At 68.8% G+C, this 20,580-nt stretch overlaps 4 protein-coding genes across 11 annotated transcripts; 3 read left to right on the forward strand and 1 right to left on the reverse strand.

Annotated features, from left to right (window-relative positions):
* Window positions 1–713: 713 nt before the first annotated feature.
* Window positions 714–3,254, reverse strand: LOC309584279 (putative nuclease HARBI1). Its single transcript, XM_082300235.1, has 2 exons — window positions 2,026–3,254; window positions 714–1,178 (listed from the first exon to the last, which is right to left on the reverse strand). Exons 1-2 carry the CDS (start codon window positions 2,969–2,971, stop codon window positions 787–789), a joined length of 1,338 nt encoding a protein of 445 aa, XP_082156361.1. The 5' UTR covers window positions 2,972–3,254; the 3' UTR covers window positions 714–786.
* Window positions 3,255–4,020: 766 nt separating this feature from the next.
* On the forward strand, window positions 4,021–7,562 carry LOC309584335 (RNA-binding protein 4-like). 3 transcript variants are annotated; one of them, XR_014227223.1, is made up of 5 exons: window positions 4,021–4,070; window positions 4,588–5,009; window positions 6,354–7,049; window positions 7,134–7,207; window positions 7,423–7,562. XR_014227223.1 is itself a non-coding variant. In XM_082300298.1 (4 exons), the coding sequence occupies exons 2-3, from the start codon at window positions 4,598–4,600 to the stop codon at window positions 7,046–7,048; spliced, it is 1,107 nt and encodes a 368-aa protein (XP_082156424.1). In that variant the 5' UTR covers window positions 4,021–4,070; window positions 4,588–4,597; the 3' UTR covers window position 7,049; window positions 7,134–7,521. The 3 variants fall into 3 exon arrangements, 2 of the variants coding, with proteins under 2 accessions (XP_082156424.1, XP_082156425.1); XM_082300298.1 differs by having other exon boundaries at window positions 7,134–7,521; XM_082300299.1 differs by having other exon boundaries at window positions 4,028–4,052; window positions 7,134–7,522.
* A 255-nt stretch (window positions 7,563–7,817) lies between these two features.
* Window positions 7,818–9,598, forward strand: ZNRD2 (zinc ribbon domain containing 2). The gene is made up of 4 exons (XM_082300413.1): window positions 7,818–7,939; window positions 8,230–8,342; window positions 8,671–8,749; window positions 9,178–9,598. The coding sequence occupies exons 1-4, from the start codon at window positions 7,924–7,926 to the stop codon at window positions 9,492–9,494; spliced, it is 525 nt and encodes a 174-aa protein (XP_082156539.1). The 5' UTR covers window positions 7,818–7,923; the 3' UTR covers window positions 9,495–9,598.
* A 2,379-nt stretch (window positions 9,599–11,977) lies between these two features.
* On the forward strand, window positions 11,978–20,539 carry EHBP1L1 (EH domain binding protein 1 like 1). 6 transcript variants are annotated; one of them, XM_082300395.1, is made up of 16 exons: window positions 11,978–12,095; window positions 13,429–13,486; window positions 14,154–14,249; window positions 14,466–14,519; window positions 14,869–15,041; window positions 15,686–15,816; window positions 15,899–16,005; window positions 16,310–16,458; window positions 16,855–16,903; window positions 16,993–17,997; window positions 18,091–18,162; window positions 18,554–18,659; window positions 19,247–19,346; window positions 19,551–19,624; window positions 19,955–20,069; window positions 20,345–20,539. In XM_082300395.1, exons 1-16 carry the CDS (start codon window positions 11,992–11,994, stop codon window positions 20,430–20,432), a joined length of 2,481 nt encoding a protein of 826 aa, XP_082156521.1. In that variant the 5' UTR covers window positions 11,978–11,991; the 3' UTR covers window positions 20,433–20,539. The 6 variants fall into 6 exon arrangements, with proteins under 6 accessions (XP_082156521.1, XP_082156520.1, XP_082156522.1 ...); XM_082300394.1 differs by having other exon boundaries at window positions 16,387–16,458; window positions 16,855–17,997; XM_082300398.1 differs by having other exon boundaries at window positions 12,017–12,095; window positions 14,162–14,249; window positions 16,387–16,458; window positions 16,855–17,997.
* The last annotated feature ends 41 nt before the right edge of the window (window positions 20,540–20,580 follow it).

The raw sequence follows: 20,580 nt of genomic DNA on the forward strand, positions 1-20,580 counted from the left end.
CCCGCACTCCCCCCCACCCCCCAAAACACCGTGGGGCGCTTAAGAGTTGAACAAAAGATGTTTATTTGCCCCAAAACGAGCACGGACACGGCTGAAGGACCGAACTGAGGGACCAAAGGGGTGGAAATAGGACCCCCCAGAGCGATGGACCCCCCCCCACCAAGGGTTAGAGCCCCTCCAGAGGCTCAGAGCCCCCCAAAACCAGATACCAGCCCCCCCAAAGGGCTCAGAGCCCCCCAAATCAGGGTTCAAGGCCCCCCCAAAGGGCTCAGAGCCCCCCAAATCAGGGTTCAAGGCCCCTCCAAAGGTCTCAGAGCCCCCCAAATCAGGGTTCAAGGCCCCCCAAAGGGCTCAGAGCCCCCCAAATCAGGGTTCAAGGCCCCCCCAAAGGGCTCAGAGCCCCCCAAATCAGGGTTCAAGGCCCCCCCAAAGGGCTCAGAGCCCCCCAAATCAGGGTTCAAGGCCCCCCCAAAGGGCTCAGAGCCCCCCAAATCAGGGTTCAAGGCCCCCCAAAGGGCTCAGAGCCCCCCAAATCAGGGTTCAAGGCCCCCCCAAAGGGCTCAGAGCCCCCCAAATCAGGGTTCAAGGCCCCCCCAAAGGGCTCAGAGCCCCCCAAATCAGGGTTCAAGGCCCCTCCAAAGAGCTCAGAGCCCCCCAAATCAGGGTTCAAGGCCCCCCAAAGGGCTCAGAGCCCCCCTGAACCACGGGTCAGGAGCCCACAGAAAACTCAGGACCCCCCCAAATCACAGCTCACCCCCCACCAAGGCCTCGAAGTCCCCCCACGCCTCAGCCCAGCCCCTCCCGGACCTGCTGCACCACCCTGGCCCGCACCGCCCGTCCCTCGCGGGACCCCGGCCCGGGCGGGGGCGGCGGCTGCGGGGGGGGCTCGGGGTGTCCCGGGGCGGGCGGGAGCCCCTCGGGGGGCTCGAGGGGGACGCGGCGGCGCAGGGCGATGTTGTGCAGGATGCAGCAGGCCAAGAAGATCTGGCAGACCTTGGGGGGGCTGTACTGGAGCCCCCCACCCGCCAGGCAGCGGAATCGGCGGCGCAGCAGCCCCAGCGTGCGGCGCAGGGGGTCGAGGGTCCGAGCGTGCAGCGCGTTGTAGCGCAGCTCGGCCGCGCCCCGCGGGCCCGAGATCGGCGTCAGCAGCCACGGCTTCAGCGGGTACGTGCGGTCCCCTGCGGGCAGAAAGAGTGGGAGGGTGGTAGGGAGAGCACTGGACCACCCTCAGAGCAGCAGGGTCACCCCCAGAGCAGCAGAGTCACCCCAGAGCACCAGGGTCAGCCCAGAGTCACCCCCAGAGCAGCAGGGTCAGCCCCAGAGCACCACGGTCAGCCCCAGAGCAGCAGGGTCACCCCAGAGCATGAGGGTCACTCCCAGAGCACCAGGGTCACCCCCAGAGCACCAGGGTCACCCCCAGAGCCCGAGGGTCAGCCCCAGAGCCCCAGGGTCAGCCCCAGAGCACCAGGGTCACCCCAGAGCATGAGGGTCACCCCCAGAGCACCAGGGTCACCCCCAGAGCCCGAGGGTCAGCCCCAGAGCCCCAGGGTCACTCCCAGAGCACCAGGGTCAGCCCCAGAGCACCAGGGTCACCCCAGAGTCACCCCCAGAGCAGCAGGGTCACCCCCAGAGTCACCCCCAAACCCCCATGGTAAGCCCAGACCCCCAGGGTCACCCCCATCTTCCCGAGACCCCCCAGAACCCCCTTCACCCCTCCCTCCATGAGCCACACCAGGGCCGAGTTCCTCAGCATCGTCCCCACGCTGAGACATCTGTGGGACCCCCACCAGCACACCCCCAAACCCCCCAGCACACCCCCAAACCCCCCTCACCCAGCAGCCAGACCCCCTCCAGCCTGCTGCTCTCCATGAACCCCACCAGGGCTGAGCTCCCCAGGACCACCCCCACCCAAACCCCCCCAAACCCCCCTCACCCAGCAGCCAGACCCCCTCCGGCCTGCTGCCCTCCATGAACCCCACCAGGGCCAAGTTCCCCAAACCCCCCTCACCCCCAAACCCCCCTCACCCAGCAGCCAGACCCCCTCCGGCCTGCTGCCCTCCATGAGCCGCGCCAGGGCCGAGTTCTCGAGGACGGCGGCGTTGGGGCACGACCCCGGGAACTTGGCCACGACGTTGGTGATGGCTCCGTGGCGGTCGCACACCACCTGCATGTTGATGGAGTGGAAGTTGGCGGCGTTGCGGAACATGGGCTCGTTGTCGGCCGGCGCCCGCAGCGCCACGTGCATGGCGCCCACCAAGCCCAGCACCCCGGGCAGCGCCGGGGGGTCGCCGGGGGGCGCGGGCGGCGGCGGAAAGGCGATGTACCGGGGCGCCCGCCGCTGCAGCGCCGCCAGGAACTGCGCCAGGCAGTTGGACATGGCCGACTGGCTGATGCCCGTGCTGAGGCGCGACGCAGTCTGGAAGGAGCCCGAGGCCAGGAAGGCTAAAGCCGAGGTGACTTTGACGGCCACGGGCAGCGCGTGGCTGCGGCCCGTGAGGCTCTGCAGGTCGGCGCCGAGCTCCCGGCACAGAGCGGCGATGGCCGCCCGGTCCAGGCGGCAGCGCCGCAGCGCCTGCTCGTCGCTCAGCTCCAGGAAGGAGCAGCGCACCCGGTAAATGCGCTGCGCCGGGTACGGGCGGCGGCGGCGGCGGCCGCGGCGGGGGCTCGGGGACGAGGATGGGGCGAGGGGAGCGCCCGAGGGTGCGGGGAGGGAGCCTCGGGGTGCGGGGTGCGGGTCGTGGTGCTGCTGCTGAGCCCAGTCCTGATCGCGGTCCCTGTCGTGGTCTTCGTCTCGGTGCCGGTGCTGATCTCGGTCCCAGTCAAGGTCCTGGTCCCGCTCCCGGTCCTGATCCTGCTCCTCATCGCTGTCGCTGTCCCGGTGCCAGTGCCGGTCCCGCTCCTCATCGCTGTCCCGGTGCCGGTGCCGGTGTCGGTCCCGGAGCCGCCGCAGCAGCAGCACCGCGTGGGACATGGCGGGGCGGGGCCAGCGGGAAGGGGCGTGGCAAACAGAACGGGGCGTGGCTGATGCCGAGGGGCGGGGCCACACCCGGCCGCCCCCGGTGGCTGCGGGACACCGGTGAGAGCGGTCGGTCCTTGTGCCGGTGCGCTCGGTCTCAGTTCCGCGTCCGCTGCCGCTCGGTCCCGGTGGGCACGGGCGGTCGCTGTTCCTTTCCCGGTCGGTGTCGGTGGGGCCGATCGGTCCCGGCCCCTGGCCTGTTCCAGTCGGTCCCGGTACCGGTGGGGGCGGTCGCTGCCTGTCCCGGTTCCGGTGGGTCCCGCTCGGTGCCGGCCCCCCCGGCTCGGTCCCGCTCGGTCCCAGTCGGTGCCGCTCGGTCCCGCTCGGTGCCGCTCGGTGCCGGCCCCCCCGGCTCGGTCCCGCTCGGTGCCGGCCCCCCCGGCTCGGTGCCGCTCGGTGCCGCTCGGTCCCGGTCGGTGCCGCTCGGTCCCGGTCGGTCCCGCTCGGTGCCGCTCGGTGCCGCTCGGTCCCGCTCGGTGCCGGCCCCCCCGGCTCGGTGCCGCTCGGTCCCGCTCGGTCCCGGTCGGTCCCGCTCGGTGCCGCTCGGTGCCGATCGGTCCCGCTCGGTGCCGGCCCCCCCTGCTCGGTCCCGCTCGGTCCCACTCGGTCCCCCTCGGTGCCGCTCGGTGCCGCTCGGTGCCGGCCCCCCCGGCTCGGTGCCGCTCGGTCCCACTCGGTCCCCCTCGGTCCCGCTCGGTCCCGCTCGGTGCCGGCCCCCCGGCTCGGACCCTCCCGGCTCCGCGGCGCCGCCAGGCCACGCCCCTCCCCCGCGCCCCGATTGGCCGGCGCTGCCGTCACGTGCCCCGAAGGCCCCGCCTCTCCCCTCACTTCCGGTGCGCCGCCGCTCCCCATTGGCCGCCGCGAGGGCGGGAGCGCTTTGTGCCTGACGCCGTCCGCGCCGCCACTGGGCGGGGCCTCGCGGAACCTCGGCCAATCGCGTGGCGCCGTTGCGCCGCTCTCGGCCAATCAGCGCGCGGGGAGGGCGTGGCCCCGGGTGAGGCGGCCACCGCCATTTTGTTGCCGTCATCGAGTGCCGGTGCGAGGGGGGGGCGCGGTGAGACCCGGCGGGGCCTGGGGGGGACACGGAGGGCACCGGGACGGGCTGGGGGGGAGCGGGGACGGGGCTGGGGCCCTGCTGTCTGTGGGGACGGACGGGACGGGTTCCCGCGGCCTCGGGAAGGGGCCGGGAGGGGGCCTCGGAGCCGGGATCTGAGCGGGGTGAGGTCTAGGGGAGAGCTGGGTCCCCCTTCATAGCCTGGGGGCTCACGGAGCACAACCGTGCTCGGGATTTGCCGGGGCCTGAAGCTTTCCCGCCTTTTTGTGAGAAACCCGGGCCCGGGGGGGGTCTCCCCTGAGAGGGGTCTCAACCTCAGGGTGCCCTGGGGGGGCACAGCCCCCTCGTCCGATTTTTGGGGTGGGGCTCCCATCCGGAATCAGCCGGCGGAGGATCTATGAAAGGGGGGGGGGAACCTTTCCCATCGCCTTCCCCCTCCCCGGAGCGGCTCCGACCCTTCAGCGGGGATGGTGTGGGGAGGGTCTCACCGAGCCGCCCCTTCCCTGCCACCTCTCAGGCGGGTCGCGATGGTGAAGCTGTTCATCGGGAACCTGCCGCGGGAGGCGACGGAGCAGGAGATCCGCTCGCTGTTCGAGCAGTACGGGAAGGTGCTGGAGTGCGACATCATCAAGAACTACGGCTTCGTGCACATCGAGGACAAGACGGCGGCCGAGGACGCCATCCGCAACCTGCACCACCACAAGCTGCACGGCGTCTGCATCAACGTGGAGGCCAGCAAGAACAAGAGCAAGGCCTCCACCAAGCTGCACGTGGGCAACATCAGCCCCGCCTGCACCAACCTGGAGCTGCGCGCCAAGTTCGAGGAGTACGGCCCCGTCATCGAGTGCGACATCGTCAAGGACTACGCCTTCGTGCACATGGAGCGGGCCGAGGACGCTGTGGAGGCCATCCGGGGGCTGGACAACACCGAGTTCCAAGGTGAGCTGAGGGCTCGGGGAGCGCCAGGCTGGGAGGGGGGCACGGGGAGGTTCTGATGCGGGAGAATTTTGCCCGATTTCGGTGTTACCGGCCGCCCTCAGTGGTTGGCGCTGCGTTCGGAGCCTCTTCTCATCGCGGAGCTCCGGAATTTGGCTCTGGGGAGCCCGTGGTGCCAAGCACTGTCCCTGTGCCCTTGCCTGGCCTGGGGGCACCACGGCGGCTCCGTGTCAGGGCAGAGCGGCTCCGTAGCGCCGGGTTTGTAGTAATTCTGGAGCGTTTGCCCCAAGCCGGTTGGTTCGAGGCACGCCTGGCCCCTGGGGCCTCCCCGCAGGATCGGTGCTGTCCCTGTGCTGCTGGATTTTGGGGGGAAATGGGGCTGGGAGCCAGCACCGTGTCCTGTTGGCTCCCGTTGGCCCCAACGCCTGCCTGGAACCGCGGCTCCCCCGTGGTCTGCGGGTGCTGGTGCCCACCCCGGCGGTTCCTGTCACCGCCTGCCCTCAGCAATGCCAGGGGTGGCTCTCAGGGGTCCCCTGGGCCGGTGCCACCTCCTGAGGGCCCCGTGGTGCCAGTGGGGACTCTCGGGGTCCCTGTGCTGTGGTGCTGGTGCCATTTCTGGGGGGTCCCATGGACCACCAGCTGCAGCCCAGGTTTCCCATCACAGCCTCAGCTGTCGCGATCCTTGGAATAATTTAACGTTGGTGCAATAATTAAAGAACTGGAAAACAAAATAACAGCTGCAGTTTGTGCCTCTGACAGGGACCCTGCACAAAGGAGCCCCGGGGCTTTTATCCCTCCAGTCTGTACACAGGAAACTCTGGGCTTTGTCACCTCCTGCTGTGTCCCCAAGTGTCCCTCACCCAGCTGGGCCTCAGGTCCCCAGGCCCTTTGCTGGGCCCCTTTGTGGGCTCTTCCCAGGGAACATCCCACGGTGCCAACGGTGACCCTTGGTGGTCTCACGGTGCCGGGGGTGGCTCTTGGGGGTCCCCGAGGGGTGGTGCAGTGCCTGGGACAGTTCTGGGGGACCCCGTGGCGCAATGTTGGTACCGGCTCTGGGGGACCCTGTGGTGCCAGGGTGACTCTGGGGGCTCCCAATGATGCCAGGGGGACTCTGAGGGGTCCCATGAGAGGTTGCCAGTGCCAAGGCTGGTCCTTGGGGACCCCGCGGTGCAGTGCCAGGCCTGTGTGACCGCACAATGCCAGTGCAGGGGGCAGCTCTGGGGGTCTCTGTGGCCCGGTGTTGGCATCGAGTGCGGCTCTGGGGGACCCCGTGGCCCGGTGCCCAAGGCTCTGGGGGCGGGCCGGGCGCGCTGCCGGGGGGTGACGCCGCGTCTCCCTCTCCCCAAGGCAAGCGGATGCGCGTGCAGCTGTCCACCAGCCGGCTGCGGACGGCGCCCGGGATGGGAGACAAGAGCGGCTGCTACCGCTGCGGGAAGGAGGGGCACTGGTCTAAGGAGTGCCCGGTCGATCGCCCGGGGCAAGTGGCGGACTTTGCCGAGGCCTATAACGAGCAGTACGGAGCCGTGCGCACTCCCTACACCGCGGGCTATGGGGAGACCGTGTATTACGATGAGGCCTACGGCGGGATGGCCGACTACTACAAGCGCTACCGCGTCCGCTCCTACGCCACGGCCTCGGCGTACGACGCCTACGCGGAGCAGACCATGGCCCAGTACTCCCAGTACGCCCAGTACTCCCAGGTCCAGTCCTCGGCCATGGCCGCCACCACGGCCATGGCCGGCCGCATCCCCACCACCTTAGACGCGTACGACCGAGCGCTGTTGCCCACCCCGGGCGCGGCGGCCGCCGTCGCCGCCGCCGCCGCCACCGCCGCGGCCGCCGCCGCGTCCTCCACGTATTACACCCGGGACAGGAGCCCCCTGCGCCGCACGGCCGCCGCGGCCAGCACCGTCGGAGAGGCGTACACGTACGAGCGTGGGCAGCTGTCGCCCGTCTCCTCGGTGGCCCGGGCGTCCCTCTACGACATGCAGCGCTTCGAGCGGGATCCCTACGGGGAGCGGGCGCGCTATTCCGCCTTCTGAGGTGAGCGTTGGCAGCGCCGGGAGCTCGGCCCGGGCCTCGCCGCGCTGCCGGCGCCCGGTAACGGCCTTTCCCCCCCGCCCCCAGGATCGCCGCGGACCCTCCGGGACTCGCCGCCGTTGCCGTGGCCCCGCAGCCCCCGGACGCCGCCGCCGCGTCAGGTCAGACGTGCCCCGGGTCGCCATCGCCGCCGCCGCCGCGTCCCCTCCCCGTCACCGGGACCCCCCGTCCCGCCAGAGCCGCCGGAGCCGCCGCGTCCCAGCGCCCGCGTTGTCCCCGTGGCCGGGTGTCCCCCGAGTGTCCCCGAGTGTCCCCCGGTGTCCCCGGGTGTCCCCGTGGCCCCCCCAGCCCCCCTCACCTCTCTGCTCTCTTCCAGGTGCGGCGGCCTCGGACGGAGCCGTGTCCCCCCCCCGCCTCAGCCCCCCCTTTTTGTACGGGGCTTCCCCCGAGTGCCCCCGGCCGCCCTGCCCGGGCGGGGCCTCACGGCCCCGTTTTCCTGCAGAATAAACGTTTTCACCGAATTTCCGTGCCCGGCTCCTCCCTGGGGCGGGGTCTGCGGTGGGCGTGGCCAACCCTGGCCAATCAGAGCGCAGCGCCGGTGACGTGTTTAAAAACCCGCGCAGAATATGGAAATCTCTCCAGGGGGCGGGGCGCATGCAAAGTGGGGTCGCAAGCGGCCAATTAAATTGCCGGAGGGATGGGCGGGGTTATGCAAATTTACCCCGCAAGGTGGGGACTCGACCCCATTTTCCTCACGGACCGTGGGAACCTTTTTGGCGCCCGGAACTTATTTCCCGAGTCCGCGTCGCTGTTTCTGCCCGGAGTTATGGGCGGGTTGTGACGTCACTTCCGCCGCGACGCCGTCTCCCGAGCGACCATGGCGCTGAACGGGGGTGAGGAACGGCCGGGACCCCCCCGAGCCCAGGATCCCCCCCAGGACCCCCCCCACCAACGGGAACCCTCCTGCAACTCCCACCCGCGACCGGGACCGCCCCCCAGCCCTGAGCACCCTCCCCGGGACCCCCCCGCCCACCACCGGCACCTTCACGGGATCCCCTCCCCGGCCCCCCCCCCCCCCCCCGAGACCGCGGAACCACCGATCTCCCTTGGGGGAACGCCCCCGTTCCCGTGTCCGTTCACCGGGACCCTCGTTTTGTAACCGGGCCCCCCCGGTGCCCCCCAGGCGCGGACGAGGCGGCGGCGCGGCGGGAGCGGCAGGACCGGGCGAGCCGGGCCATGGGGGGGCTCCTGCTGCGGGGCTACCGAATGCTGGGGAGCGCCTGCCCCCGCTGCGGGGTGAGCGGGGCGGGGGGACACCCCGGGACCCCCCCGGGATCATCCCCCGGGATCCTCGGGAACGGGGAGGGGTCGGGAACGGGGGAGGGGGAAGGAGCTGGGAGCCCCCGGGATTGGGAATGGGGGTGCGACCCCCCCCGGGACCCCCCCGGGAACTTGGGGGGGGGGGGGGGCGGGAAATGGGAGAGGGAGACGCCAAGGGGGAGGGGGTGGGATGGGGGGGAATTTGGGGAGGGGGTCCCAGCCCATCGTGACCCCCCCGGGCCCCACGGGGGGAATTTGGGGAGGGGGTCCCAGCCCACCGTGACCCCCCCCGGGCCCCCCCCAGACGATTCTGCTGCAGGACAAGGAGCAGCGGCTGCTCTGTGTGACCTGCCAGGACCCGGATGGGCCCGGGGGGGGGCACGGTACGGCCGGGGGGGCTCAGCGGGAATTGGGGAGGGGGCGGGAGCTGGAAATGGGGGCTGGAAATGGGGCTGGGGGAGGGGGAGCTGGAAATGGGGCTGGGGGGGGCTGGAAATGGGGCTGGAAATGGGGCTGGGGGAGGGGCGGGAGCTGGAAATGGGGCTGGAAATGGACTGAGGGGGGGCTGAAAATGGGGCGGGGGGGCTGGAATTGGGGCTGGGGGAGGGGCTGGAATTGGGGGGAGGGGAGGTCTGGGCATGGGAGATTTGGGAGAGGGAGGGGCGGGAATTTGAGCGCTCTGGGGGAGAGATTTGGGGAGGGGGCTCAGGATTTGGGGGGGGGGGGGGACGACACCGGTGAAGGGGGGGGGGGAAGGGTCCTTCCCCCTCTCACTCCCCCCCCCTTCTCTCTCTCCCCCCCCCTCCCCCAGCCGCGCCCCCTCCCCCCGCCCCCCGGCCCGAGCACTGCGAGGGGGCGGCCGCGGCTTTTCGGGGCGCTGCCCCCGGGCCCCCCGAGCCCCCCGAGCCCCCCGGAAGCCCCGAACCCCCCGGGGGGGGCGCGGTGGGGGCGGCGCGGGCGGCGCTGCTGCAGAAGCTGCTCTGGGCCGCGCAGGAGCTGCCCCGGACGGCGTCGCTCGAGGCCAGCGCGCAGCTCTGCGGGCTCGTGCGGGCCTGCGCCGACGCCCTGGGGGGGCTGCAGGCCCTGGACCCCTCCCCCGGCACGGCCCAGCCCCCCCCGAAACCCTGAGACCCCGACCCCGACCCCCATCCCCGGAGCTGCTCCGGAATCTCCTCTGGATCCCAACCCCCCCCCCCCCCTCATAAACGCTGCCCCTGGGGGCCCCCCCGGAACGCGTGCGGAGGCTTTATTTGGGGGGGGGGGGAGGTTGGGGGGGTTTGGGGGAATTTGGGGAGGGGGTTGGGGTGTTTGAGGGTGGGTTTGGGGGGTTTGGGGGGGGGGTTGGGGTGTTTGGGGGAGTTTGAGGGTGGGTTGGGGGTGTTTGGGGTGTTTGGGGAGGGGTTTGGGGGGGGTTGGGGGGGGTTTGGGGGAATTTGGGGAGGGGGTTGGGGAGTTTGAGGGTGGGTTTGGGGGGTTTGGGGGGGGTTGGGGTGTTTGGAGGAGTTTGAGGGTGGGTTGGGGGTGTTTGGGGAGGGGTTTGGGGGGGGTTGGGGGGGTTTGGGGGGTTTGGGGAGGGTTTGGGGTGTTTGAGGGTGGGTTTGGGGTGTTTGGGGGGGGGTTGGGGTGTTTGGGGGGGTTTGAGGGTGGGTTGGGGGTGTTTGGGGAGGGGTTTGGGGGGGTTCGGGGGGGATGGGGGAGGTTTTGGGGTGTTTGAAGGGGGGTTTGGGGGGGGTTGGGGTATTTGGGGTGTTTGGGGAGGTTTTGGGGTGTTTGAGGAGGGATTTTGGGAGGGGTTTGGGGTATTTGGGGACGTTGGGGGGGCGGTTGGGGGCTTTTGGGGTGTTTGGGGAGGGGGTTGCGGTGTTTGAGGGGGGTTTTGGGGGGGTTTTGGGGGAATTTGGGTATTTGGGGGCGTTTGGGGGTTTTTGGGGTGTTTGGGGTGGGGGTTGAGGTGTTTGAGGGGGGGATGGGGAGGTTTTGGGGTGTTTGAGGGGGGGTTTGGGGGGAGTTTCGGGTATTTGGGGATGTTTGGGGTGGGGGTTGGGGTGTTTGAGGGTGGTTTGGGGTATTTGGGGGGAGTTGGGGATGTTTGGGGAGGTTTTGGGGTGGTTTGGAGAGGGGGTTGGGGTGTTTGGGGGAGGTTGGGGAGGTTTTGGGGTGTTTGAGGGGGGTTTTGGGGAGGTTTTGGGGGAAATGGGGTATTTGGGGGCTTTTGGGGTGTTTGGGGAGGGGGTTGAGGTGTTTGTGGGATGTTTGGGGAGGTTTTGGGGTGGTTTGGGGTTTTGAGGGGCTTTTGGGGTGTTTGGAGAGGTTTTTGGGGTGTTTGGGGAGGTTTTTGGGTGTTTGGGGTGTTTCAGGGGGTTCTGGGACCCCGAAAATGGGGATAAAAGAGAGATTTGAGATGCGAAGGGTTCGATGGGGAAGGGGTTGGGAGTGAAAAAGGCGCGAGGAGGAAAGAAATTGGATGTAAAAAATATTGATATAAAAAAATGGGATAGAAAAGAAATGGGTAAAAAGAATTGGATATAAACAAAAATCGGTGTAAAAGAATGCGACATAAAAAATCTGGATTAAAAAAATTGGATATAAAAAACTGGGCTATTAACAAAAAAATTGGGTAGACAAAAATTGGGTATAAGAAAGAATGGGGTAGAGAAAAATTGGGTGTCTAAAAAAATTGGATATATAAAAATTGGATATAAAAACCCTAAAAAATAAAAACTGATATAAAAAATTGGATATGAAAAAATTGGATGCAAAAAATATTGATATGAAAGAATTGGATATAAAAAAATTGGAATTAAAAAGAACTGGGTTAAAAAAATTGGATAGAAAAAAAATTGGGCAAAAAAATTGGAATTAATTTAAGAAATTTGGAATTTTAAAAAACTGGATCTAAAAAGAAATTGGATATGAAAAAAAATGGATAGAAAAAGAATTGGGTAAAAAAAATTGGAATTCATTTAAAAATTTGGAATTATAAAAATTGGATCTGAAAAAAAAATTGGACATAAAAAAATGGATAAAAAACGATTGGATCGAAAAAAAATTGGGTAAAAATAATTGGAATTAATTTCAAAATCTGGAATTATAGAAACTGGATCTAAAAAAAATTGGGCATAAAAAAAACGATAAAAAACAATTGGACCTTTAAAAAATTGGCAAAAAAATTGGAATGAATTTAAAAAGTGGACTTTAAAAAAACTGGATCTAAAAAAAATTGGCAAAAAAAATCGGAATCCATTAAAACATTTCGGAATTTAAACAACTGCATCTAAAAAGAAATTGGATGTAGAAGAACTGGGAAAAAAAATTGGATTTATAAAAAATTTCAAACAAAAACTGATATAAAAAATCGGAGATGAAGAAGACTGGATAGAAAAAAAAAAAAAGGGTCCAAAAAAAATCGGAATTAATTTTAAAAATTGAAATTAAAAAAATTGGCGGGGGGGGGGGGGCATCACCCCTCCCCCCGCACCCCTCCCTCCCCCCCCCCGGAAGGGGGGGGGGAGGGAGGGGTGCGGGGGGAGGGGTGTAGAGCGTCCCCTCCCCCCTCTCTCCAATTTCCCCCGGGGTGGGGGGTCGGGGGGGGGACGTGTCGGGATTTTTTTTGGGGGGGGGGTCCATGGGGAGCGTTTGGAAGCGGCTGCAGCGCGCGGGGAAACGCGCGGCCAAAGTTCGCTTCGAGGCCACCTTGGAGGAGCTGCTGCTCGAGGGGGGGGGTGGATGGTGAGTGACCCCCCCCCCCCCCGACCCCTAAAACCCCCCCCAAAATCCCCCCCAAAATCCGTGAGATGTCCCCCAAATCCCTCCCATCAAAATCCGGGCGATCCCCCTTAAACCCCCCCCCCCCCCAAAATCCGGGCGATCCCCCCCAAAATCCCCCCCATAATCCCTGCGATCCCCCCCAAATCTCCCCCCAAAATCCGGGCGATCCCCCCAAAATCCCCCCCCAAATCCCCCCCAAAATCCGGGCGATCCCCCCTAAAAAACCCCCCCCAAAATCCGGGCGATCCCCCCTAAAAACCCCCCCCCAAAATCCGGGCGATCCCCCCTAAACAAACCCCCCCAAAATCCGTGAGATCCCCACTTAAACCGCCCCCAAAATCGGGGCGATCCTCCTTAAAATCCGCCCCCAAAATCCGTGAGATCCCCCTAAAACCCCCCCAAAATCCGTGCGATCCCCCTAAACCCCCCCCCCCCAAAATCCGGGCGATCCCCCCAAAAAACCCCCCACAAAATCCGGGCGATCCCCCCTAAACCGCCCCCAAAATCCGTGAGATCCCCACTTAAACCGCCCCCAAAATCCGGGCGATCCTCCTTAAAATCCGCCCCCAAAATCCGTGAGATCCCCCCTAAAACCCCTCCAAAATCCGTGCGATCCCCCTAAACCCCCCCCCCCCCCCCCAAAATCCGGGCGGTCCCCCCAAAACCCCCCCCTCAAAATCCGGACGATCCCCCCCAAAATCCGTGAGATCCCCCCCAAAATCCGGGCGATCCTCCTTAAAATCCCCCCCCAAAATCCGTGAGATCCCCCCCCAAATCTGTGCGATCCCCCCCAACCCCCCCCCAAAATCCGTGTGATCCCCCCCAAAACCCCCCCCAAAATCCGTGAGATCCCCCCCAAAACCCCCCCTCAAAATCCGGGCGATCCCCCCCAAAATCCGTGAGATCCCCCCCAAAATCCGTGCGATTCCCCCCAAACCCCCCCCCCGCGCGACCCCTCAAATCCACGCTCCCTCCCCCCACTAAAAAAGCCCCCAGACCCCCTCCCCCCCCCCAAGCCCCCCCCCCCCCTCCGGGTTCATTTTGAGTTAAAAATCTCCATAAATGGGGCCGGGCTAAAAATAGACCCCGACGAGTGGGGGAGGGGTGTCCCCCCCACCCCCCTCGGGGGTGTCCGGTTTCCCCCCCCCCCTCCCCGCCCTCGGCCCCAAATTTAGCCCCTCCTCCGTGAGTGGGGGAGGGGAGGGGTGGGGGGCGTTTTGAGGGTCCTGGGGTGGGGGTGGGGGCGCAGTTTGGGGGTCCTGGGGGTGTCGTGACCCCCCCCAAACCCCCCCAGGACCCCCGACAGAGTGACCGTGGTGTGGAGCCGGCGGCACCGCAGGGTCTGCTCCAAGGTGGGCCGAGGGGGGGTCCCGGGGGGGGGGAATTTTGGGGTCCTGGGGGGGTCGTGAGACTGGGGGGGAGGGGCTGGGGAGAGTCCCGGGGGGTTCAGGAAGGATTCGGGGGGGGGGGGGGCTTGGGGGGGTCCAGGGGGCTTTCTGGGGGTCTCTGGGGGGTCAGGGATGGTTTTGGGGGGGGTCTCTGGTGGTTTCGGGGGGGTCTCTGGGGGTCCTTAGGGGGTCGGGGATGGTTTGGGGGAATCCCGGGGGGTTCTCTGGGGATCCAGGGGGGTCCCTGGGGGGATCAGGGATGGTTCAGGGGGGTCCCTGGGGGGCCAGGGATGGTTCGGGGGGGGTCCCTGGGGGGGTCAGGGATGGTTCAGGGGGGTCTCTGGGGTCCTGGGGGGTCCCTGGGGGGGTCAGGGATGGTTCGGGGGGGTCCCTGGGGGGGTCAGGGATGGTTCGGGGGGGTCTCTGGGGTCCCGGGAGGGTCCCTGGGGGGATCAGGGATGGTTCAGGGGGTCTCTGGGGTCCTGGGGGGTCCCTGGGGGGGTCAGGGATGGTTCAGGGGGGTCTCTGGGGTCCTGGGGGGTCCCTGGGGGGGTCAGGGATGGTTCAGGGGGTCTCTGGGGTCCCGGGGGGGTTCCGGGGGGGTTCCGGGGGTCTCAGACGGGGGGTGCAGCCCCGCAGGTGGCAGCCGGGCATCCAGAACCCGCAGCGGGGAATGGTCGTGTGGGTGCTGCCCGAGACCCTCGAGGTGGTCGTGACCCTGTACCGGGTGCGTGGGACCCTCCCGGACCCCCCCCCCCGTGTCCTGTGTGTCCCCCTCCCCACCTCCCCAGAGCCCCTGGACCCCCCCCGTGTTCCCAAATTCCCCTCTCGTATCCCCCATGAACCCCCCTTCATGTCCCCAACCCCTCTTTGTCTCCCCCCTCCCCCGTGACCCCCCAGGACCCCCCTGCCCCCCCCCCACTGACCCCCCCTGCCCCCCCAGGACCCCCAGGCCGCCACCTTCGATGACAAATCCTGGAACTTCCTCGTGCTGAACGTGAGGAGGGGGCACCCCAAAAACGGGGGGGGGGGGGGGGGGGGGTGGAGGTAGGGGAGGTCCCTGGGTGACACTGGGGTCCCTGGGTGGGTGACACTGGGGTCCCCGGGGGTCCCTGGGTGGGTGACACTGGGGTCCCTGGGGGTCCCTGGGTGACAGTGGGGTCCCTGGGTGGGTGACACTGGGGTCCCCGGGGGTCCCTGGGTGACACTGGGGTCCCTGGGGGTCCCTGGGTGACATCGGGGTCCCTGGGGCTCCCTGGGGGTCCCTGGGTGACACTGGGGTCCCTGGGGGTCCCTGGGGGTCCCCCCGTGCCGCGTCCCCGGGTGACCCCGCCGTGTCCCCGCAGGAGTCGCGGGGCCGGCGCTCGGTGCTGGCCGGGGCCCCGCTGGAGCTGGGGCGGCTGGCGGGGGTCGGGGACACCCCCCTGTCCCTGTCCCTGCGCCCCAGGAGCCCCAAGGTGACGGCGGCGACGCTGCGGCTGCGGCTGCGCGGCCTCGTCCTGCTCGAGGGACACCCCACGTAGGGCACTGGGGGGCACGGGGGGCACTGGGGACACTGGGGACACTGGGGGGACACTGGGGGGACACTGGGGGACATTGGGGGACACTGGGGGACACTGGAGGAACATTGGGGGAACACTGGGAGGACACAGGGGGGAATGGGGACACTGGGGGGACATTGGGGGACACTGGGGGATGGGGGGACACTGGGGGACACAGGGGGGAATGGGGACACTGGGGGGACACTGGGGACGCTGGGGGGAATGGGGACACTGGGGGGACAGTGGGGGACATTGGGGACAATGGGGGGACACTGGGGGATGGGGGGACACAGGGGGACACGGGGGAATGGGAACACTGGGGGGACACTGGGGGGACACGGGACAATGGGGGGAATGGGGACACTCGGGGAACATTGGGGATGCTGGGGACACTGGGGGGACACTGGGGGACAGTGAGGGGAATGGGGACACTGGGGGAATTGGGGACACTGGGGGAACACTGGGGACACTGGGGGGACACTGGGGGAACACTGGGGACATGGGGGGGGTCCGCGTTGAGGCTCGGCGGGGGGGGGAAGGGGGCCTTGGGGACACTGGGGACCCTCTCGGGACCCTCCGGGGACCCGCTGGGGACGCTGTGTCCCCCCCCCCGCCCCCCCAGGGACGAGGACATGCAGAGCGTCACCAGCCTGAGCCCCCCCGGGGACGTGGCCGACCTGGGCGACTTCGAGAGTGACCCCGAGGAGGAGGGGGGGGCGCACAGGGCAGGGGGTGCCCCCCCCGCGCCCCCAGGTGGGTCCCCAACGTGTCCCCAACCCCCCCCCCTCGGGTGTCCCCCCAATGCCGGGGGGTCCCTGACCGGCCTCTCCCCCAGCCCCCCCCGCGCAGGGGGGTGACAGAGGGGACCCCCCCACTTTGGGGACACAGAGGGACCCCCCGGAGCCGGGGGGGGACCTGGAGCCCCCCCCCGAAGTCACCGCGGTGAGTGGGGGGGGAGGGGAGGGGGGGGACACGGGGACCCCCTGAATTTGGGGGGGCAGGGGGAAGTTTGGGGACCCCCGTGGGGGGGATGGGATCACCCTGGTGGGGTGGGGGGAGGGGGTTGGGGACCCCAAGACTGGAGCGGGGGGGTCCCATGGGGGGGCTGGAGGGTCCCAAACTGGGGGGGGGGGGGTCCCATAGGGGTGAGGTGGGGGCTGTTCTGCCCCCCCGATTTGGGGCTGGGGGGTCTCTGGGTGCTGGGGGGGTCTCTGGGTGAGGCGGTGCTGACCCCCCCCCCCTTCAGGACCCCCCCGGGGGTCGCGGGGCGCTCCTGGCCTGGTGCCAGGGGGTCACCGCCGGCTACCGGGGGGTCTCGCTCAGCGATTTCGGGGGGTCCTGGAGCAGCGGGTTGGGGTTCTGCGCCCTCCTGCACCGGCTGCGGCCCCGGCTCATGTGAGGGGGGGGCGCGGGGGGGGCTGCGGGGGGGGGCGGGGAGCCCCGGGAGAGCCCTGAGGGAGGGGGAGGGGGCTGTGGGGGTGGGGGGAGAGCAGGGGGAGGGTCCTGAGGGGGGGTCCTGGGATGGCTCGGGGGGACACATGGGGGGTCCTGGAGGGGGGGGGGGGACACACCCAGGGGTGGGGTCTGGGGGGGGCTTTGAGGGGTAGTTGGGGGTGGGGGGTACCCATGGGTGGGTGGGGGGATATGGGGGGGGGGGGTCCGTGAGGATGTGGGGGGGTCTTGGGGGGGTCTCTGGGAGTGGGGGAGGGCATTGAGTGGGGGGGGGGGATCTTGTGTCACCCTGGGGACCCCCACAGTGACCCCTCCCCCCCCCTCCATGTCCTCCCCCAGCGACTTCGATGCTCTGGACCCCCGGGACCACCGGGGCAACAACAAACGGGTGCGTGGGGGGGGCTGGGGGGGCTCCAGCATTCGGGGTGCCCCCCCTTGACCCCCCCCTCTTCCCCCTGCCCCTCCCCCCCCCCGCAGGCCTTCGATGCCTTCGCGGCCTTGGGGGTCCCGCGGCTCCTGGACCCCTCGGACATGGAGAGCCCGGACAGCCTGGGGGTCATGACCTTCCTCAGCCAGGTCCGGGCGCTCCTGGGGACCCCCCCGGGGACCCCCCCGCGCTCCCGGAGCGGCTCCAGCGAGGGGGGGCCCCCAGAGCCCCCCCCGGACCCCCCGAGCGGCTCCATCGAGGAGGGGACGCCCCCAGACCCCCAGAGTGACCTCAACGAGGGGGGGCCCCGAACGACCCCCCCAGAGACCCACCCGTGGCCCAGCAGCGGCTCCAGTGAGGGGGGGCCTCAAGAGCCCCCCCTGGAGCTCCGAACCCCCTCAGAGACCCAACCCGGGACCCCCCCGGAGCCCCAAATCAGCGTCACCGAGGGGGGGCCTCAAGAGCCCCCCCCGGAGCCCCGAACCCCCTCAGAGACCCAACCCGGGACCCCCCCGGAGCCCCAAATCAGCGTCACCGAGGGGGGGCCCCAAGAGACCCCCCCGGAGCCTCCCCAGCTGGACATCGGCCAGGGGGGGCCCACCCCAGACTCCCCCCCCCTCGGCCCCATTGAGGAGGAGCCCCCCCGGACCCCCCCAGAGTCCCCCCAGCTCGGCCCCATCGAGGGGGGGCCCCCCCCGTCCCCCCCGCTCAGCTCCAGCCCGGAGGGGCCCCCCCAGGACCCCATTGAGGGGGGGTCCCCCCAGCTCGGCCCCCCCCCGGGCCCCCACACTGACGCAGCTGAGCCGGGGCCCCCCCAGCTCGGCCCCCCCCCGCAGGAGCCCCCCCGGGACCCCCAACCCAGCTCCATCGAGGGGGGGCCCCCTCAGGACCCCCCCCCAGCCTTTGGGGGTGCAGCCGGGCCCGGGCCCCCCCCGGGGGGGTTCCTGGCCCCCCCCCACCCACCCCGGCCCGCGGGGGTCGGGGGGGGGCTCCCCACGCCCCCCCCCCGCTCCAGGAGCCTCCCCCGCCTGCGGCAGCGGGACCCCCCCCCGAAGGTGAGACCCCCCCCCCCGAGACCACCCTGGGACCCCTCCGGGACCCCCCCAAGTGCTGCCCCCCCCTTATTGGACCCCCCCCTCTCTCCCCAGGGTGATGTCGGGGTCGCCCCCGTGTCCCCCCCGGTGTCCCCCCCCCCAGAGCCCCCCGAGGAAGAGAGCGGGGTAAGGGGGGGCCCGGGAGGGGGACATTGGGGAGGACCCCACTGGGGACATGGGGAGGGGGCACAGGGGGGAGGGCGGGGACACCCGCGGGTGGCCCTGGGGGTGACACGGGGGTGACACGGGGGTGACACGGGTGTCCCCGCGGGTGGCAGGGACAGTGGGTGGCCCTGGAGGTGACACGGGTGTCCCCACGGCCCCGCGGGTGGCAGGGACAGTGGGTGGCCCTGGGGGTGACACGGGTGTCCCCACGGCCCCGCGGGTGGCAGGGACAGTGGGTGGCCCTGGGGGTGACACGGGTGTCCCCACGGCCCCGCGGGTGGCAGGGACAGTGGGTGGCCCTGGGGGTGACACGGGGGTGACACGGGTGTCCCCACGGCCCCGCGGGTGGCAGGGACAGTGGGTGGCGGCCGAGCTGGTGGCCCTGGAGCAGGACCAGGCCCGACTGGACGCTCAGGCCCCGGCGCTGGAGCGGGAGCTGCGGGCGCTGATGGACAGCGGTGAGGGGACACTGGGGACACTGGGGACAGCGGGGGCACGTTGGGACACCGGGGGCACACGGTCTGCAATGTCCCTGTGCCCCCCAATGCCCGCCAGTGTCCCCCGATGCCCCTCAATGCCCCCTGTGCCCCCCATTGTCCCCATGTCCCCAATGCCCCCCAGTGTCCCCCAATGTCACCTGTGGCTCAATGCCCCCCAATGTCCCAATGACCCCCCCGATCCCCCCAATGCCCCCTGTGCCCCCCAATGCCCCCCAGTGTCCCCTGTGCCCCCCAATGCTCCCCGATGTCCCCAATGCCCCCCAGTGTCCCCTGTGCCCCCCAACGTCCCCGTGTCCCCAATGCCACATGTCCCCAATGTCTGCCAATGTCCCCTGTGCCCCCCAAAGCCCCCCAATGTCCCAAAGACCCCCCCGACCTCCCGCGATGCCCCCTGTGCCCCCCAATGCCCCCCGATGTCCCCAATGCCCCCCGATGCCCCCTGTGCCCCCCAATGTCCCCAATGCCCCCCGATGCCCCCTGTGCCCCCCAATGTCCCCAATGCCCCCCGATGCCCCCTGTGCCCCCCAACGTCCCCGTGTCCCCAGGCGCGGACCCCGCCCGCGAGGAGCGGCTGCTCCGGGACTGGTTCTCACTGGTGCAGCAGCGGAATTTGCTGGTGCGGCGACAGGACCAGCTGCAGCTGCTGTGAGGGGACCGCGGGGACACCGCGGGGACACCGCCACCACCCCCCCGTGTCCCCCCCGTCCCCTCCCTGTGCCCCCCCCCCCAGCGCGGCGGGACCGGCTCCGGTTTCGGCGAGGGGACACTGGAGGGGGGGGGCGCAGGGGGGCCCTGGCAGCCCCGGTGACACCTCCTTGTCCCCCTTCTGTCCCCTCGTGTCACCCCCAGGGCCCAGGAGCGGGACCTGGAGCGTCGCTTTGAGCTGCTGAGCCGGGAACTGCGGGGGCTGCTGGGGACAGAGGGTGGGACATGGGGGGGACACTGGGGGGGGACATGGGGGGCACTGGCGACAGGGGGGACATGGGGGGGACACGGGGGGGGACGTGGGGGGGCGCTGGGGACATGGGAGGACACTGGGGACATGGGGGGACATTGGGGGGCACACTGGTGATGAGAGTTATGTGGGGACAGGGGGTGAGGGGGGAACATTGGGGACATTTGGGGACATTTGGGGACCCGGACACGGGGAATGCCGAGCACAAAAGGAGACACGGGAGGGGAACGGGGAGGCGGGGGGGACACAAAGAGTTTTGGGGACCTTTGGGGGACCTTTGGGGACCCTCCCTCCCCAGAGTGGCAGAAGCCGCCGGCCCAGCGCCAGCGCGAGCAGCTCTTACTGGAGGAACTGGTGGCACTGGTGAACCGGCGGGACCGGCTCGTGCGGGACCGGCACCGCCGCGAGACCAGGTGGGGACAGCGGGGGGGGGGGGGGGGGGCCGGGGGGGTCCCGGGGGATTTGGGGGGGTCCTGAGGGGGTTGGGGGGGGGTCCAGGGACATTTCACGGGTGGCGCGGGGAGGTCCTGGCAGGGGGAAGGGGAGGGTTTGAGGCCGCCCGGGGGTCTTGGGGTGTGTGGGGAGGGTTCGGGGGGATCCTGAGGGGTCGCGGGGATCTCGGGGGGGTGTCCCTGGGGGATTTTCCGGGTGTCCAGCCCCCCCCTCCGACGCCCCCCGACCCCCGCAGGGCGCAGGAGGAGGATGAGGAGCTGGAGCGGAGCCTCGACCCCCGGCGGCGCCGCTTCGGCCGCAGGGAAACGTGCGGGATCTGCTGAGAGACCCCCGGGACCCCCAAACCCCCCAGGACCCCCGCGGGACCCCCCCGGGAGCCCCCCCCCCGATCGCGGCGGCCGCGGCAATAAAGGAGATTTTCTGCGTGAAATCCGATCTGGGCGCACTGGGAGGGACTGGGAGGGGCTGGGA

This window comes from Coloeus monedula (assembly GCF_965178545.1).
Source record: "Coloeus monedula genome assembly, chromosome: 39".
Lineage (NCBI taxonomy): Eukaryota > Metazoa > Chordata > Aves > Passeriformes > Corvidae > Coloeus > Coloeus monedula.